The sequence below is a fragment of the Cyrtonyx montezumae genome, unplaced genomic scaffold (assembly GCF_038088225.1).
Source record: "Cyrtonyx montezumae isolate F1298 unplaced genomic scaffold, pur_monq_1.0 scaffold_30, whole genome shotgun sequence".
NCBI lineage: Eukaryota > Metazoa > Chordata > Aves > Galliformes > Odontophoridae > Cyrtonyx > Cyrtonyx montezumae.
In genome coordinates, this window is record NW_027072035.1 from 3,944,698 (window position 1) to 3,957,408 (window position 12,711).

The 12,711-nt window shown below is 38.1% G+C and overlaps 1 protein-coding gene across 1 annotated transcript in view; it reads right to left on the minus strand.

Moving 5' to 3' along the window:
- MRPS27 (mitochondrial ribosomal protein S27) overlaps positions 1 to 12,711 on the minus strand; it is a 35,174-nt gene that overhangs the window by 20,555 nt on the left and 1,908 nt on the right. Inside the window, exons 3-4 of the mRNA XM_065744206.1 lie at positions 8,601 to 8,671; positions 7,048 to 7,106 (exon numbers count right to left, since the gene is read on the minus strand). Of these exons, the coding sequence (XP_065600278.1) occupies positions 7,048 to 7,106; positions 8,601 to 8,671 (130 nt within the window). The remainder of the gene's footprint in view (positions 1 to 7,047; positions 7,107 to 8,600; positions 8,672 to 12,711) is intronic.

Sequence of the window (12,711 nt, forward strand, 5' to 3'; positions counted from 1 at the left end):
GCCAGACCAGGCAGTCATTAACTATGTTAAAGCAGAGAGGAAAACTCCTTCAGACATCTTTATCAACCTCAGTAATCCTCAGTAATCAGTAATTGCACTGAATTCTTCAAAACTTCATACTAAGTTCCTAGCCAGACCAAAAAGGTGCAGTACAGACTGTGCACTCAAATGACATACTACTTCTTAGGACACCATTTTATCCATAGGTACATTCTAGGCTGCAAAATACATTTGCTAAAAAGCTCCTGAAACATCCGCATTGACTCAAAATGCTCCGAAACTACACACTCCCCTGTAGGACAGCAATGGAATTTCATTTCTGCAAAGTATATTTGCTTCCAGTATTATCTGGACAACATGTTCCGCTGTCTTATCTCTCTCTTAGTAAAAAACTTGCCCCACATCTAAGATGAATCTCCGTTCTTTTAGAATTTAAACCATTCTCCCTTGTCCTAATACTGTCTACCCTTGTAAAAAAGTCTATTTCCCTCGTTTATAAACTCCTTGTAAATATTGCAAGGCCACAATAAAGTCTTCCCACAGCCTTCTCTTATCCAGAATGAACAAGCTCAGTTGCTTTAGCTTATCTCCAAAGGAGAGGTGCTCCAGCCCTTTGATGACCTTTGTGGTGATCCTTGGAATCCGCTCCAAAAGTGCCACATCCTTCATGTGTTGGGGGCCCCAGACTTGAACGTAGAAGTACAGCTGGGGCCTCACAAAGGCAGAGGGGTGGGGGACAATCACCTCCCTCACCCTACCAATTACCCTTCTCCAATGGGTTCCAGGATACCAATGGCTTTCTGGGCTACAAGCACACACTGCTGCCTCATGCTGTTTTTCATGACCAAGACTCCTAAGTCCTTCTCAGTAGGGTACTGTCAAGGAGTTCTTCTCCCAGTTTGTATACATACCTCAGATTACCATGACCCAATTGCAGAATTTTGCATTTTTTGTTTGTTGAATGTCATTAGGTTCACAAGGGCTCACCTTCTGAGTTTATCAAGGCTCCTCTGGATAGTGTCCCTTCCTTCTGCTGTACCAACCCCACTACTCAGCTTGATATCATCAGCAAACATGCTGAGAGTGCAGCCAATCCATGTCATCGATAAAGATATCAAAAGTACTGGTCCCAAGACAGACACTGTGGGACACTGCTCATCACCAGCCTCCACTTGGACAGAGTCATTGTCCACAATCCTCTGGCTCCAACCTTCCAAGCAATTCCTCATCCATCAAATAGTCCACCCTTCAAATCTATGCCTCTCCATATTTCCAGTTTTGGGGGACTTCACCTGACAGACATGACTTTTCAGATATGGTAGAAAGCAGCTCTGCAACCACATCAGCTCAGCTCCATTACGACCCTGGGATGTGTATCATTCAGTGCCGCAGACATGTACACACTGAGTCTCATAAGTCAGTCTCAGACTTGCTGGAAAGAAAGCACTCATGGAGCTATTCCTGAAGTAACCAACATCATGTTTAAGAGAGCCTCTCAAGCTTTCAAACTAGCATAGAAAATGGGAGATAGTGAGGGAGCTGAAAAACCTGGGGACATGCTAGAGTTTTAGCAAATAAGGCAAGGGGTATGATGATAAGGAGGTAAAATGAGCTGATACGAGGGTTGGGGTTTATATCTAAGTGTTGTCATCCTCACCTCACCAGCCAGCCATTCCCCTCCAAAAATGGGGTACAGAGGTTATTCTCTCCATGAGCTGAAGATTTACCAAGTACAGAACACAGAGACACTGAAAATGCAACAGGCCTCATTCCAGCAGACAGTATAGATGCATTATCTGGAGAATGAAGCTTTAAAAATAGCTAACTATTAAAGCAGCGTTCTTTTTTTTCCTATATTTCTTTTCTCTCTTTTTTTTTTTCTTTTCTCTTTTCTTCTCTTCTCCTCCCCTTTCCCCTCTTCCCCTCCCCTCCCCTCCCCTCCCTCCTTTGAAGCAGACACTTTGAATTCTGTTTTTTCACCTGGCATATAGTTATGTTACATTGAGAAATTTGCACGAAGACAGAGAGAGACGGGGAGAGGGGGAGGAAGGGAGGGAGGGAGGGAGAAAGAGAGAGAGAAAGAGATGTGACCTCAGAAAGCACCCCCAGAAAATGTTAAGCTATGACTTCTGCTTAGCAGAACCTCTATTCAATTACAGTAAAGAATTGTGCTGCAGGTCTGTTCGCAACACAAGCTTCTTCCCCTCTTATTAAGTAGAACAGTTTTTCACAAGCAGGACTGTACATGTTCCAGAAATAAGCAGCAATACAAGATGGATAAATGTACCTGCTCCCTCTCCTTTTTATCCCTGAACATTTTGGACTTTTTGAGTAAAATGGTAGTATTTAGAAAAAAATGCTTCATCAGAATCAAGCAATTTAAGTTAGCTAGTCAAAACTCTTTGTTACTACGGCTAACAAGAAATCTACAACCCAATGGACATAATCAAAATGGCTTTGTTTTGTAAAATGGCTTTGTAACTGACTGTTCACCAAACGTCTTCAGACCTACCAAAGTGCAAACATCCTTTTGAATAAACAAACAGTCCAGTTACTCTGTGCTAGAGAAAGATGCATGCTTGAAACAGGTTTCTCCCTGACAAGTGATTCTGACTTTATTTTGTCCACAATTGCATGTAACAGAACAAGATAAGATCATATCAATCTGTAATGCACTAATTCACCCTTTACCAAGATCCTTTCAACAATCTTCCAATTACCAAAAGCATTAATATTCTGGAACCTGAACCATTTCTACTATATGTTGCTACATACTGTTCAGCAACACACAGATACACCGAGAAGTTATCAGAGCACAACACAACACATTTTGTACTGGAGCATTTTACTAATCCAACTGTCTTTGCTGTTACCAGGAAAGTACAGAACACTTTTTTTTCATACTAGGAAGTCTAATAAGATGCTTGATCAGAGTGTGTTCATCTTAAATGCTGCTTGTAACCTAACAAGCCTGTATACAATGATTCATTTAAAATTCAGGTTATGTGGGTTTTTCGTTGTATTACACTAAAAGCTAGTTTAGTTACAGCTTTATGCCAAAGAAAGAATTAAGTAACTAGTAGGATTTTGTGTTTGTTTATTCTCCTTTTTCTATTTGTGCTGGAACAGTTTAGTGGGACTCATTACATTTTGCAGATGTATCAAGTTAGATGTATCAAGTTATTGCTCAGTGGAAATGAATGGCATGCACAGTGTTTGCCAAGAGTCAACTTCTTTTTATGGGTGCACTGTGACCATTTATTACAAACAATACTTCAGAGTAACTAAATGTTTTCAGAAAGTTAAACTGATTGCCACTGAAGAATCAAACATTGCAATGTTCACAACTGAAAATCAGATATGCAAATGAAAATAGTACAGGTGAAACTTATTTCACACACATTACTGGAGTAACTGACACTCTAGCACTAAAAGGAGTAAGCAAATTTTCATACATACGGAAACTGCTGTTATCCCAAAATCACTTAATTGCTACAATTAGACTGTAAAAATGCCACTTTCTACCATGAAAGATATAATGGCATTATTATCTAGTATTGCCTCCAGGTAACAAGCACTAAAATCTGTAAAACTAACTTAATTTCCAACAAACAACTATCAGACAAGGAAAGCCAAAAATTCCAGTAAGGTTGTGCAAGAATTTGGAGAGCACATCCAAAGACAAACACCTGCACTTTATAGAAAATGCATATGTTTTTTTCTACACTGTGATCATGAGTTCAGTGCAATTAAAATACCTCTCAAGAAATCTCAACATAAAATTTCCACAATAGCTTTCAAACACATTGAAAATCATTCTTGGCACAAGAATGTGTGTACTGAATCAGCAAAGTTACCTCTCCATAAAACCACCATTATGCTAATGTTTTGATCATCTAAAACCACCCCGATGTGAGAAACAGTGACATTTCAGTGAGACAGGACAAAGTTAGGCAAACTACAGGTCTTTGATCTGGCAGAAAGTGCATTCTGATTAGTATTTCTACTGAGAGACTAGGAGATTAAAGGACTTTTAAGTCTGACAGTTAGGGTGGGAAGGTATTCAGAAGAGAACAAAAAGAGGAGTACTGAAAGCAGGTGATGTCATGCCTTTACCATTTTACTGACACGCTCCACAGTGTTGCATAGTAGTTTCCACATAACTATTTATGAGTGCTGAAGATCCTCTGTGGAGACAGCATGGCTAAATATTCACTGCTTTAAAGGCACAAAAGTTGAAACGGAACTAAATATAATGTGTACACTGTGTTTTGTGGCCCTGAACATATTACAGTAATACTCCAAAATGCTACTTTTCAAAACTATTTCCTGTCTGACATAACAGAAGAAAAACCCACTGTACAGAGCTTACAAACTCTGGCACTCCTGTCTTCACAAAAAAACAAACAAACAAACAAACAAAATAACCCACAGTGAAAATTGAAATGCCATTGTTTTTCCCCGAATCCTCCCGCTGGCAAAGTTTGCCCTTTCATACCACAAACATCTTTCAAAATTTTAAGGGCCTTGAAAATGACTACCCTTCAACTCAGATTGCCAGAAACACACAACACCGAGGAAAGAGATTAAAATCTCCCCTTTACACTCTATAAGTAGTTATGAGGAAAAACACAGAACTTTGGGGGTATCTTTCGTATCTTCATTCAGGCAAGTGCACATATAGTCAGTTTACCAGGAAATATATACGACATTTGCTCACAATTTGTATGCTTTAGAAAAAAAAAAAAAAACAACCCTTTTTCATGATTCTGCTTTTCTCTCTTTTCAAAAAGCTCACTTCCATCACGGAACAAAAATAATGTGCTTTGAACTGTTTTTCACTAAGGAAGTAACAAGCTAGAAAAAGATTTCTTGACAAAGCTTCTCTATTCCTTAACTCTCCCTCTCTTCCACGTCCTTTAAGTCTCACGGTGTGGCCACTTTTGCAAGACTCCATGACAACATCCTTCCAGCTGCCAAAAGATATCTTTATCTTTATAGACGTGTCCTTCATTTGAACTCTAGCCTAAGCACAAAATGTAAAGAATAATAAAAGAGACCTTGTGGGTACCAACCACATCTTGTATTTCCTGAAGCTAGCAAACTTATTTTCATTTGAAAGGGAAGCTTATGTTATAATTGGGATTTTTACATTTTCAAATGAAGTACAGACCTCTTTATAGTGTGCTTCACTGCCTGCATGCTAATGCATTTTGAGAATGGTTTCATATAACATGCTGGAGTGAAGTCTCCTGAAAAACATGCTAACATCACCAAAAGATTAGACATTTTATAACAGCAGAACCAAGCAATGTTATAAGGAAACAAAGAAGAAAAATGTCAGCTAAAGCATGCCTGACACTTCAGTACCATTCCATTTTCTCCTTTATTAGCTACTAAAATTGGTATCAATTACAAACGATCATACTTGATGCACACATAACTAATCTTACTAACTGCAGATTATATCTTAAGAAAAGTACTAAATAACATTTTTGAACTGCAAACCTCTACTTTACAAAGTGCTCTTAAGGATTAAAAAAAACGCTGTATTTTAAGCTGAGGTACTTGTCAGCCATAGATAGAGTGGAAAAGATACTTATGTTAAAGATTTCCACTCAGATTTCTCAGTTTTTTCCACTCTCTCACCTTCGTGTTTTCAAGAAGGAAGAAAAAGCTATTATATTACATATGAACAGCAAGATTTTACCTGTTGCATTTTGAAGCTTAGAAACTAAACTATCAAACCTTCCCCTTGGTGTCAGGGCAGTCAAAGGTTCCTTACCCAAAAAGCCCCAACTCAACCAGCAAGAACTAGAGTCTTAGTGGCACATTTTATGTAATAAACTTCAAGAATGCTAAAACAAGATACTAACAGTGCACCTGTAAAATAAAAAAAAGGATAGCCTGAAAGGGACTTCACTACTCAGTTTTCTTCTCAGCAGGGCTTGCTGAAGTATCTAAGACTGATTTCTACACTTCTTATGCCAGGACAAATGAAATTTCGTCCAGAAGTAACTGAAACTTCACTAACCTGCAATCTTAGTAAGAGATACTTCTTCCTTTTATTTTTTCATTGTAAGATATGTGGATTCTTTTGTTTACAGCTTGAAGCTGAAGTTCATTTATTGCTCAGAAATACCAGAAGATCATAGAGCTCTTAAGTTTCATGTAGTCATGCACTGCTACTACAACCATACATCTACCTGAAGCACCAATACCATAAACTTCTTCAACAACTATTCACATATAACAACATGGCATTCTTAATAAACATGCTTTCTCATGCACTTTGACAGTATCAGTTACTTTCTCCATCAGGAAATCCACATTTCAAAATGTGTACGTAATCATTCATGAAAGTACCAATTTATTTTCGAGATCAGCAAGATTTACTGCCCCCTCCAAGTCAATATTGAGATGTATTGACCTGAAGCAAGCAAGCATTCACCCTGATACTAGCAGCAACACAAACCTAGTTGTGGAAAACCCAAACAGTGAGTGCAATAAGGTTAACATCGCTTATCTGGGACATAGTGAACAAAGGAGATTTTTAAAAAAGACAATAAAACCTCACTGTTTAGCCTCACTGTCTTGATCATTACCACAGCAACCCAGTTTACAGTTCTGTACATTCTGAGAAAACAAGCTAGTCCCCCTACACTTACACAAGCAAATATGCATATAACCATTTTAGTTAAATTATCACTTGAAAGACAAAAAAACTGTAAACAGATGTAATTCCTTATAACAACAGCACCCATAATTTGAACTTTCAATGCTGGCAGTAGTTCTAGCTGTTCAGCAGCTCAGACTAACATGCATGACAGGATTTAATGGCAAAGGTCTGGGAAAAAGGTAGTCAAAACAATGGAGAAGTATTCATGAAGGCCCTTGGGTGTGAGCTGAAAGATAGAAGATGCATGTACTTCTGCAGCACATAAATCAGAGTCAATAAGCTGTAAAGGGTCACAGTCTTAAAAGGACAAGATCTTACGATATTTATTTGTATTCCTCAAAGTTCATGTTGGAGGTAAAGGCACTTACTTGTAAAGATAATATTCAGCTTGATCCACTTCCTCTCGGGAAGAAATGTTGTCAACAAACTGGTTAAAAAATAAGAAATAAAAGCTTACAAGGGGGCACTTATCTAGCATATTAGAAGAAAATGTCACTTGGATAAACACAACACATTTGTTCTGCATATTTAGGTATCTGACAATAATTGAGATCTTCAAGTCTTCAGTTGCTCCTAGTCATGTTCCTTCTAGGCTGCAGAACATAAAATCCTCCTAAATTCAGCCAACTCTCCCCAAGCTATATGCAGGGCCACGTATCTGAAAACATGGAGACAATCTGAATAACATGTCCCTACAGCAGAGTATGCACTATTTTGATTGCTTTTCTCTCCATTTTCTTCACTTAATCCCTAGAGCATTTCTAACTTTTTTCCAATTTTCAATGAGTCTCAACATTCCTTCGTTCTCTTTCTAAAACGCTTTCTTTTCCCCTTTGCCTTTTTTGTACACTATAATTTCTGAAGGACAATGGCATCTTTTATTTTATCATACATACAAATAACGGTAAGAAAAAGAAATCAACCTCCAAGCTGCAAAGTACAACTTACCTCCCACTTTCAACTTCATAAAATTCCCAGTGCTATCAACTACTTAAACTAAAGCAAGGCTTTAAATCAGACTTTATATGGTAACAGTGAACCTTCTTTTTCTATCTGTTCAACATGAGCATAAAGTTACACAATGCCTTTAGCTCAGAATGCACAAACAGAAAAACAGTTTAAGCTGACTGGTACTTGTTCTTCGCTTTCTTAACTTTCCTTGTGCATGTGTACATGTAAATCTCATCTCTGAGTGTGGCAGCAGCATGACTGTGTACTCTATGTACATTTGAGAAAATCAGAATTACACATGAGATCCAGGTATTAGAAAGCGAGACTGTTTGAAAATCTGAGAATGTCTTTTATCTAGTGCAGAAGTCAGCCCAAAGCAGAAACATGAGGACAGAAAGGAAATCTGATTGAACAATAAGAAAGGAGAACACCCATTTCCTCTAAGGATTAGTTTCAAAGCCAATAATCAAGGATGTTCAGTAACTGCACAAACTGTCCTGTGACTCCATGGTTAGCAAGTGCTAATGATTCTAATTAGCATTAGCATACCAGTATGCTGTTACCACGTTGGTGATTCAGTATGAAGGCAGTGTGCTAACATACTGCATTCCCTTAGCAGGTTGAGTTATTATAAAGTACCTGAAAGGACATTAAAGCTCTCACTAACAAAGACAGAAAACACAGGAAGGGAGAACACATCTATTAAGAAAAAATGTAGCCCACTAAGTGAAGCCCAACTTTGCTGAGAAATGTTCTATTTTGAAGACTCAACAGTCCAGGTGCTAACTAATGAGCACAAAGAAACAACAGAGGAGTCTTATGCAGCAATTTAACAGCGTAACAAGACATTTATGATTCCACAGCACCCAGCAGAAGTGATATCATTTATATCCTCTGAGCTCAAATGATTCCGTAAGCATTCTATTATCATTTCCATCACATCGTGACTGGAATTTATTTATTTTCTTACCCGGGCTATCGTCAAAGAGCTGACAGGGAGCTTTCTTTCATAGGTTCTGTCCATTAAGCTGGCTAATTCAGCTAGAGAAAAAAAAGAACAGTATGTTTAATCAACTGATATTACAGAAAAACTTCCAGAGTTATCATGTAACATGGAACAACTGGGGATGTTCAGCCTGGAGAAGGCTCCAAGGTGACCTGATAGAGACCTTTCAATGTCTAAAGGGGAGCGACAGAAAAGAAAGGAACAGATTCTTCAGCAGAATCTGTTGTGACACAAGAAGGGGAAATGTTTTCAAGCTTAAAGATGTTGGAGATTTATACTAGATATAAGGAAAAAGTCTTTTAAAATGAGGGTAGTGAGGTGGAACAGGCTGCTGAGAGATGTGGTTAGTGCCTTATCCCTGGAGACGTTCAAGGCAGTGTTGGATCAGGTCCTGAGCAACCTGGTCTTGCTGTGCATGCCCCTGCTCATTGTGAGGGAGTTGGACTAGATGCCTTTTAAAGGTCCCTTCCAACTCTAAGGATTCTATCATTCTATGAATCTAACCCGAGTCTATGAAATTAAATTGATTCCTTATTAAAATCTCATTTTGAAGTTGTATGAAAATAATAGTTATTTTTAAATACTCCAACAGGAAATAATTTGTGGAAAGGTTCTCAACCTTATAATGTCTTGGATAACATAACTAATATAATTCTAAAAAGCCTAAGTGAATGTCCTGATAATTCATGCTTGCTTTCAAGCTTCACATATGCTGGACAATGCCTTTGGTGTTTGTCCTTTCTTCTTTGATGAAACAAAGGAACACAAAAACAAGCTTCACCATACTCATACACCCTACAGCAAGAAACAGCAGGTTGGAAGAAATTCTGTTAATGAAACTGGGCACTGGGCCAGTGCCTCATTAACTTAATAGCATTTTGCTTCAGCAGTCACCTAACAGTATTAAATTGACCATAGAGGAATTTTAAGCTTTTGAGTGTTGGACAGGTAGATTAACAACAAACTTCATGAATTTAATCCGTAGTTTTAGTTTAGTAAAATTACCAGAAACTGATGACTCAGAGATCAAAGTGTTTAGTGTCAGCTGTTAGTGTTAGTGTCAGCATTCTTTTCCTAGACAAGAACTGATGATTTCAATCTATAATATTTAAGGACTTCAACCATACTCTTTTCTTTCAGTTTTCCATGTGCAGGTATCCAATATATTATCTGTAACACTAGCACCTCCTTTTCTCCTTTGCACTCTACAGCTTCTGGATCAGCCCCATTGGCTGCACTGCAAGAGGTCATGGCTTGGCTTGTTTTACAATTCATGTTCCAAAAAGGTCATCTGACCTCAACACCTGAGGTGAGCACCAAATCAGACATGGCTAAGCCATTTATTCTGGCAATACTGGCAAGGACAGAAAGCAGCACTGTACCAGTAATCATAGAAGTGATTTAAAATTGCTCTTGTACCTCAGATAACACTGATAGGTATACAGTTCTAACACTACAAATTGTATTCAATGCTACTTTGACCTTAAAGCTACTGTCTAATTACAAGGTGCATGCGAATACTTTTTGCTACCATAAAATGAAGAGTCCTGGTTAGCTCTTAAGTTTGGATAATGCTGCTGTCTGCTGCATGCCAGTATTTTGTATTTATGTAACACCTTCCTTTCTGAGGCACTTGAAGGTGTTCTCAGAAACACCAAAAGATCAGCTTTGACTAGCAGTTTACCTCCAACTAAGAGAAAGTGAGCATTTCATCACCATGAAATGAAAGGTAAACTGAAAGCAAAGGTGACAAGGCAAGGACCAGCTCTTGCAAAATATAACAAGGTATGCTGAAATGACGTAGGCCACCAAAACCAGGCTAGACCACAAAGCCACTAAGAGAGCAGATCAACTTTTAGATGGTAAAGAGTTTTCTGTGGGAATATCCTTACAGAAAGTATCTGTATTTCACTTTGCATTTTCCGTCTCTCCAGCACTCAGGAAGGAGCACTCCAAGGGCATCTCTAGCAGTGACAGAAACAAGAGAAGAGAAATTCTGCAGCCAGGTCAACATGACAGGAAATGGCTAGGTTCACAACTAAGCATACCAAGCCAACTGTCAGCCAACATTCATCATCTGTGTTTTCTGACAGCTGAAGAGTACTCACCCAGAAATCTCCTGTACTTGATCATGAAGCAAAAGGGATCTGACACAGACACCTGCACAGGTTGTGGCATAATTATCTACTCCAAAGCAAACACCTCACTGAAAGCTGGAAGGTGATACCTAAGACCACTGTAAGCCATACTCAGCTACTGAGTCTAGCATTTATCTTATCCAGGAGCTCATGAAGACAAAAAGCGTACTTTATTAAACATGAAGTATGTAAGGAAAATGTAATTCCAATGAATACAATGCCATGAGTACAAGACCTCAAGACAGTCAGAAATTTATGCATACATCTAGACTGGCAGAGTTCACACACAGAATTTTAATTACTGACCGTTTATACTGTCTACAAAGACAGAATACTCCATGAAAACTTCAGCATGGAAAGCAACATGAAGTGATGATTTATCAGCTCCAGTGTAAGGGTCACAATAAAACAGGAGTTAATTAAATATGAGGAATAGGAAACAAACCAAGTTAATTGGAAATCAGTTTGTTTCAAGAAAAATTGTAGTTTCTGGTACGGTTTCTAGATATGAATAATTAGCAGTAAGTAATTCCTTCTTAGTTTGTTTTTCTGAACAGTGCCTAAGAGCAGACTTCTCTCTCAGAGTTGGATTTGAAGTAATTCAGCTATCTTTTTTTGAACCAAGCTTACTTTTGAAGTTCCTACCATTTAATCAAGATTAAAGTTTGCTCTCAAGTTAAAAATGTTCTGACAGAAGTGTTAGAATGTGAATGTCCCATTCTCCTACTAAAGTTTGTGGTGAAACCTGAACAACGCTGGTGTAGAAACTAAGCAAATATTTTAATGGCAAAAGCAAAATTCTGTGTATATGGTGACAGACAGACATTGCAAATGCTTTCACACTGTATACCTGCTAGTCGTTATTAGAGAAGACAGCAGTACAAACAGTATACACTGTCTGCCTAAAAATTTCCACAACATAAACTTCTGCATAATTTTAATTCCTCTAAAGATATACTTTTGCATACTGCAGTACCTCATGAATTTAAGCAAACTAATAAAACAAACCATAATTCTGAGCTACAGTCACAAATTTAGGACACAATTTCACAGCTGATTTCATGTTCTGAGATTTCTTGTTCACCTTTATTTCACCTACTCATAGAAATTCAATTTCTTGTTGCCTATAGGGGTGATCCAAGATAACCATTAGGAAAATATTGTCCCTCACCTACCAAGTCACTATTTATGACATCTAATACCTGTTTGGGGGCCTAAACAAATAAAGTAAAAATCAATATAGTTTCAGTTTGACTCCAATTTCTACCTAAACATGGAATGTGGATGCCCTACAAGTAGCCCGCTTGGCTACTATGTAAGGTCACAGAACATGAAATAACCTTAACTCTTTGAAGTGGTCCAGGACAGGTCGAAAACCCAGTGATGGGACAGCAACTTAAAAGCTCATGCGATTGAGATTTGAATTTTTTCCAGAAAGAAAAACATGAAGTAAGGTTGGAGTGAGTACAAGCTTATGTTTAACGTTTCTCAATTTACCCACATTCCTAGCAGCTTCTGGAAAGAACTGTGGCCTTGTACCAAAGAATGTTTCAATTGGGAATCAAGGAAGTTTGCAAAAGGAAGCACTGCCACCTGGTGTTTTGGATAAGCCGTTTCAGGCATCAGAAGGCTTTTTTTTATTCTTTTAATTTCAACAGAAAAACACTGTTTTGGTTGACAGTAAAGAGTTTCAAGGCACTACTGAATCCAGGCTTATATTCATTAGCACCCACCAGCTGTTCTGGTCCACAAAGCATAAAGCACTGACAAACCAGTTCATCTCTTTACAGGCAAACAACAGAAATAAATTAGTGCACAAAAAATCATAATTTTCTCTGTCCTCCTGACTGAGAAATGACCTCAAATTTTACCTCCTGATTCTTCTTTCAGATTGATGATTTGTGTTACAGGTAACAAATATAGTTCAAGTGACATGG